This window comes from Dendrobium catenatum, unplaced genomic scaffold, assembly GCF_001605985.2.
Source record: "Dendrobium catenatum unplaced genomic scaffold, ASM160598v2 fragScaff_scaffold_811, whole genome shotgun sequence".
NCBI classification, from domain to species: Eukaryota; Viridiplantae; Streptophyta; class Magnoliopsida; order Asparagales; family Orchidaceae; genus Dendrobium; species Dendrobium catenatum.
Genome location: NW_021319273.1, coordinates 42,511 through 48,966, shown reverse-complemented (window position 1 = coordinate 48,966; position 6,456 = coordinate 42,511). Strand labels below are relative to the sequence as shown.

At 40.1% G+C, this 6,456-nt stretch overlaps 1 protein-coding gene across 1 annotated transcript; it reads right to left on the bottom strand.

Annotated features, from left to right (window-relative positions):
* Positions 1 to 3,613: 3,613 nt before the first annotated feature.
* On the bottom strand, positions 3,614 to 5,673 carry LOC110098872. The gene has a single exon (XM_020825816.2). The coding sequence runs from the start codon at positions 5,507 to 5,509 to the stop codon at positions 3,764 to 3,766; it is 1,746 nt and encodes a 581-aa protein (XP_020681475.1). The 5' UTR covers positions 5,510 to 5,673; the 3' UTR covers positions 3,614 to 3,763.
* Positions 5,674 to 6,456: the final 783 nt, after the last annotated feature.

Genomic DNA, 6,456 nt, shown 5'->3' with positions numbered 1-6,456 from the left:
TCTGAACTTGTCCGACATCAAAATCTCGTGGCCATTTCAAAGATGTCGATTGTAGCTGATGGTGGCTAAGAAGTCACGACTGCCCAACTGACTTGGTTGTATATGCTTCTGGCTCCAAAACGTCGCAAGTACCCCAACTGAGCTGAGCAACAAAACTCTCCAGCGGGTTGTACTCCCCACACTTCAATTTAAGACAATTGACCCATCAACTAGGGTACTCGAACTCCAACGAGTCTACAGAACACTCCAGAAGCAGAGGGGAGCAGGTGAAGTTGTGGAAAACATCCTACCCCCGTAACATGTCCTGATGTTGCTCCAACCTATCTCGAACATCAACGCCACCTTGATGGTCATGTGTACCTAAAAGCATCCCAAATGGCGATCGCGCTGGGCTTGCCCAGAGGTAGAGCGTAAGGTCACTCCCAATGGAACATTTCTTGCACAAGATGAAAACAAAAAAGCGTCAGAAACAACATAACAAATTAAATGCGCAAAAAGAAAGCAACAAAAGACCCTCAACCACGTCGCAACAAATATGATACGCTCTAGACATGTACCATATTTGTTGGGGGCATTTGTTAACACCTATACATCAAACCACGACAAACGGAGCAAAATCGACTAACCAAACAACGTGCGCATGGATGCGACATGTCACGTGAAGGATCAAACGACCTCCAGTTACTAAATGGACTGCGCCATTGCAATCAAGTCATCGAGTTCGCCTAAACAAGGTCCTCATGCAGTCAAATCAAACGAGATTAATCAAAATGGATGACCGACACCCAACATCGATGCGCGACGTCGCCCAAACGGCGTCCGATCTCAAAATGAATTTCGTCATTGCATTCAGAACATTGTCGACACCCAAATATCATTATTAGCTTATTCAATTTGGATCGCCCAGTGAGACGACACGAAACCCAAGACACGACACACAAAATGAGAATATTGGCACGCAACATCGCCGAAATGACATTCGATCATAAAACGGACTTTGACATTGCATTTAGATCGTTGTCAATACCCAAAAGTGACTACCAATTTGTTCAATTAAAATTGTGGTCCGAAATTAGTGCGGGTCCTGAGGTAACGACGCGCAAATCAAGAAAATTAACGTGCGTCGTTGCCCAAATGATATCCGATCGCGAAACGAACTGCGTCGCTGTGATCAGAACATCGACAATACCAAAAATGAACTGAAGTTTTGTCTAACGAAAATTGTGCGTCGAAATCGACACTCAAAACGAGATAAAACACATGAGAGATGATGCGAGCGAATCGAGATAATTTTGGTCAATGACCGTTTTCTGTTATTTCAGAACCTAGTAGCAGTGATAATTAATTGCTATTATTGTATTTAGGCAATTAAAAAGGGTGAAACAAAAGTAACAAAAATCAAAGCCCATTCTATGGAAACCTCGGATAACTTGTTCTGAGCATTGTGCAAATCACGACTTTAACCGCTACTCTCGCCTCGGACGTCGCTTCGGCCTCCAATAACAACAGCTCCCATTGTTAAATCAAAATGAAACGAGCGAAGGTTTTTGTTCGCTAGTTTTTGTTTTACACGCACGTTCTTCCCTTTGCTTGCTGCCTTCATGCACAGGAGCTCCCAAGCCTCTCTACTTCTTCTGAATACAATTGCAAGTCAATACCTGTTCGTCTCCAAACTCTTTCTTCCTTCTAAGTTCGCAAACCAAGCTCAGCCGCCTCTCCACTCTCAGTAGCCTCGCGAATCACTCAACCCGTCAAAGCCGCCTAACTTCTCTTCCACCACCAGCCGTTCGTTCACCTCTCCAGCCCATCCTTCCAAAGCACGAGCCACCTCACAAGCACGTTAATCCACAGCCAACTTCACCTCAGAACCCTTTGCTCATAGCTACAACGGCAAACCCCACCTGTAACCTCCTGTTCTCCACATCAAATTGTCGTTCCTCACGATCAAAACTCATGCCAAAACGCCCTCAACCAGCTGCACGTGAAGCTCTCTACTCTGATCCACTTACCTCAGCCAATCTGACCTCACGAGCCCTCTTTAAGGCAAAATCAAAGCTGAAAAAAAATCTTTCTTTTGCTTTCTTCCACGTGAAAAGCTGCTCAACTGCAACAGTTTTCCCTCCATTTCAAGCCAAGCAACACACACCCATCTCTCAATCCACTCTACAGCAGCCCACTTCAAAGATTCCCAAGCCGACTACAATCATTTTCATCTAAACATGTAATAGCTACAGCCCATTCCACTCCAAAATCTCAGCTCAAACAACCCACATTCATCCACCACGGTGTAAGCAATGCAATATTAGATCGAGTCCGCCGGGGACATACATCTAGTCATCCCTCAGGTATAGACCTCCTCTGACAAAAGGGCTAAAAACGAAGGCTCAAAACGTTTCAATTAGACAAGACCCAATGCGCACGTGAGGGCAGGTAGATGCATGTCGGGGCACAAATGCTCCGCACCTCATCTCCTCAACTAATCAATCGATCATGTCTCCTACTCCAACAAGCAAGTATGACGCAACCACAATTGATTGAATAGGCAAGGGCGGAGTTAGAAACCTGATTGAATGCGCTAATCTTCTGAGTAGCTCTTGAGTCAAGAAGGGGAAAGGGAAATAAAGTTTTGAAAGAAAGAAGTAGCTCTAAAGAAAGAAATCAATAACGAAGTGGCTGTCGCTACTTTTCGGATATGAGTAGATAAATGTTTCTTTCTATATTACTTCTTTCAAGACTACCGAAGCCCGAGTCTCGCTATAATACATCTTTTATGACATGAAACAAAAAAACTCTTTGAAACTAACATAATTTTTCTAAATCTATATTTCCTTCCTACCCTTTATAACTTTGTTATATGATCATAAGATCTTGCATAGAAGAGTAATTAAAAAAATAGAGTAAAAAAATCATAAATTTTTTTTTTAATTTGTAAGGAAAGAAAATAGTTTGCCAAAATTATAAGTTGATTACAAGAGACAATTTGACCATACAATGTAGAACAATAGGCCAATAGCTATGCATGTGAATCTTAAGAATATAAAGAAAGCAATCAAATATAAGATAGGACAAGATAACTAATTTCATAAAAAAGAACAACAAAAAGTTTTAAGATTGTCTAGAAATAGATGGTACACTAACCTCCATCGCAAATATCACCTCTAAATAAAATGAAAGCAGCTTCAACTAATACCTATGTTGGGCTAGGCCATCCACAGTCTCTCCTAGTGCCTAGTAAAAATGCCTTCCAAGAGAGAAGAGGGCGCCGATTGATTTCCTGTCACAGCATATTCAAAAGTTAAAGGAAAAACCAAGTAGAACAAAATCCCTGATGCTTAACCATGAAATGTCTTACACTCCTGTAAACCATCTTGGAAAAGTCCATGCAAGATCAACTAATACGTTTTACTACAAAAGGACAATGCCACTTATCATCACCACATATCAACCCATTAACGATATTTAAGACAACCATACAGGATAAAGCTGCACGTATTCAACCTTATACGAATGAACAAGCATTCCAGTTGCTCAAACTAATCACAACAAACAACAGCTCTAATTAAAATATCTATTTTTTCTACTGTGTATATAAAATGTGAATAAACAACAAAAGTAATACAAGAAAACTCATTAAAATTGATAAAATGTCACGAGTTGCTAAGTACAGAAGATTTTCAATGAAAAACACTGACACTATAAACAATTTAAGAACAAAATCTATGAACATTGCAAAATAAATAATAGAACATAAACATAGACATGATTAGTGAAGCCTTCTCCTCTTGCAAGCATGAAGGCTTCCTCCATCATCAGAAGAGCCAGAAGAAATGCTTCCTTCTATTCTTCTGTATGGTCTAGAAGATCCAGCGTTGTTAGGTTCTGCTGAGGCATCTCTAGCAGAGCTTTCACCACTTATCACTGCCACGGTACTTGAAGCAGGTGCCTGATCAGCAGCCGTTCTTGCCCCAGCATCTAGTGCATTAAAAGATGAGGATGATCCATAGAAATTGGTATTTTCTATAAATCTTTCAATTGCTCTTCCAATATCAGAATCCATGGCACTCAAACTATCATTAGCAAGAAAACAAGCATCAATTTCATTGTGAATGGACTCTGTTCCGCCATCTCTTAGAACAGATGCAACATCGCTTGGAAATCTTCTTTCCGCAGTGCTTGCTCCGCCTAAAGTAATCCCCCCTTCCCTCTCAACTGTTCTGACCACAGACGTAGTCATAATGGGTATCTGATAATTTAGAAAACTGGTCCAAGAGTATGTAATTCCTTCTGCAACTCTTTGCGAAATTGAGTAGAAATGCTGCCTCCAACTTTCACGCCGATTGCCACGGGGCCTTGGAGGAATTGAGAGGCCTGATGCACTGTTTTCTTCATCTTTATTTTCAATATCAGATCTCGAGCACCCTCTCCCATATATAGGAGTTACAATAGCTTCACTTACCTCTCCCTTACAAACTGGACATTCCTTATCGTCAGAATGGACATGAAGCCATTGATATAAGCAAGGCCAGCAAAAGAGATGGCCACATGACGTGACAACAGGTTCCTTGGCTATATCAAAGCAGATATAACAGTCGAAGTTAGTTGCGCATTTATTTTTTTCCTCTGCTTCTTTCTCAGAGCTCTCTGAGGTAGCAACTTCAGCAGGAGCCTTCTGCTTCCCAGTTGTGGCTAAGGACTGCTGTGGATTCATTATTTCTAGCATCAACTGTTCGGGACTAGGTAAAGAATGTCGAGCAAAATCTGTTCTTTCAGAGCGGCGTGAAAGCGATTGCCTAAGAGAACTTTCCCTCCAACCATGGGATTCAATCAACCTTCGAATCCGATCAGGACACTGAAGCAGGTCCTGCTGTGATGAGGACCCATCAGCTCTAGAATATAGTTCACTGCGATTTTGTGATAGAAGAGAAAGGATAGTATCAAAATTTTCGTCATCATCGTGGGAATCTGCTGAGGTTGGATTATACGAAGGGGAGTATGGCGTTTGAGAAGCGTCGTCCCGAGCTGAATTATCATCAACGAAACGGAGCCCCAATATATCGTCAATTGAGGCATCGTACTCCCCATCTCTCTCCGCTGGTTCAACAACCACTTGATCGGTCTGCAAAACCTGAGCGTTTGATGGAGAATATAGAATGATTGGTCCTTCGGTCTCCTGAGCACAGGTAGGTTCGTAAGGTTCATAACCAAGACAGCGAGGGGGAATGGTATCTTCAACAGCCGGTTGCCAGGGACCAGCTGATGGAACGTCAGCTTCCGCAATGAAAGCATGGGAAGGGGAGTGAGGAGCGTGAGATGCCGACGCCTCCATCTCCGCGGAGGTTGCCTCAGGAGCACGGCTTTCGCTGGAATGAGAGGAACCCGGCAGTGGCAACGGGCTTAAAGACAGATCGGAGCCCAATTCAAGAATGCGACCGCGACGAGAACGTGGAAGGCAAAGACAAAGATTCAGATCCATAGTTGCAGGTCTTCTTTCATTTTCCTCATCTGCCATGCCCGGCTCCCAAAAACCCTAGTCGACAAGAACCAACCTTCATGAAACGTCTACGGACACATCTGTGAAATTTATTTTTGGAAATTTGGATGTTGCACCTCAATTTTCGCATCGCCCAACTCAAAATAAGGAGAGATTATTAGGTGTGGAGTACTGACGGGGAGAATTGTTCGCACAAGTCTTAGATATCGGCACTCGATATCGCTGGACTCCATACCGTTAGGTAGTAATATTTGTGAGGACGGTGCACACTCCACATCTAATAATTTTTCCAAAATAAGGGCTTAAATCAAAATAAAAATCTAATTTTGCAAAAAAAAAAACTATTAGAATTTTATAAGAATAAAATTTAGTTATAGGTGTCTAATTTGAGTTTAAATGAGCTCAAAATAAGGTTTTAAAACAAAATAAAAATCTCGATATATTATTTGGATGGCCAAGTGATTTTTAAATTAAATTAATTTTTTGCTTTTTAAGGTAAACATAATTGAAAGTTACATTTTTTCTAAAAATACAAATTTAATTTTAAAAATGTAAAAAAAAATAATAGTATAATGATTTAAATGAGCTCAAAATAAGGTTTTAAAACAAAATAAAAATCTCGATATATTATTTGGATGGCCAAGTGATTTTTAAATTAAATTAATTTTTTGCTTTTTAAGGTAAACATAATTGAAAGTTACATTTTTTCTAAAAATACAAATTTAATTTTAAAAATGTAAAAAAAAATAATAGTATAATGTAGCAGGTTCCATGTTCAATAGACAACTTGCTATAGTTTTTTTTTTTAATTTTTTTAATATTTTTTTATTCTTTTAAATGCTGATTGGACACTAATTGGATAAGTCACATTAGCGGATGATTATGCATATTTTTATTTTTTTATATGTTTATTATTGATGCTTTTTATTGTGGGCTACAAAGTTGTGAAAATTTGATTGGACATC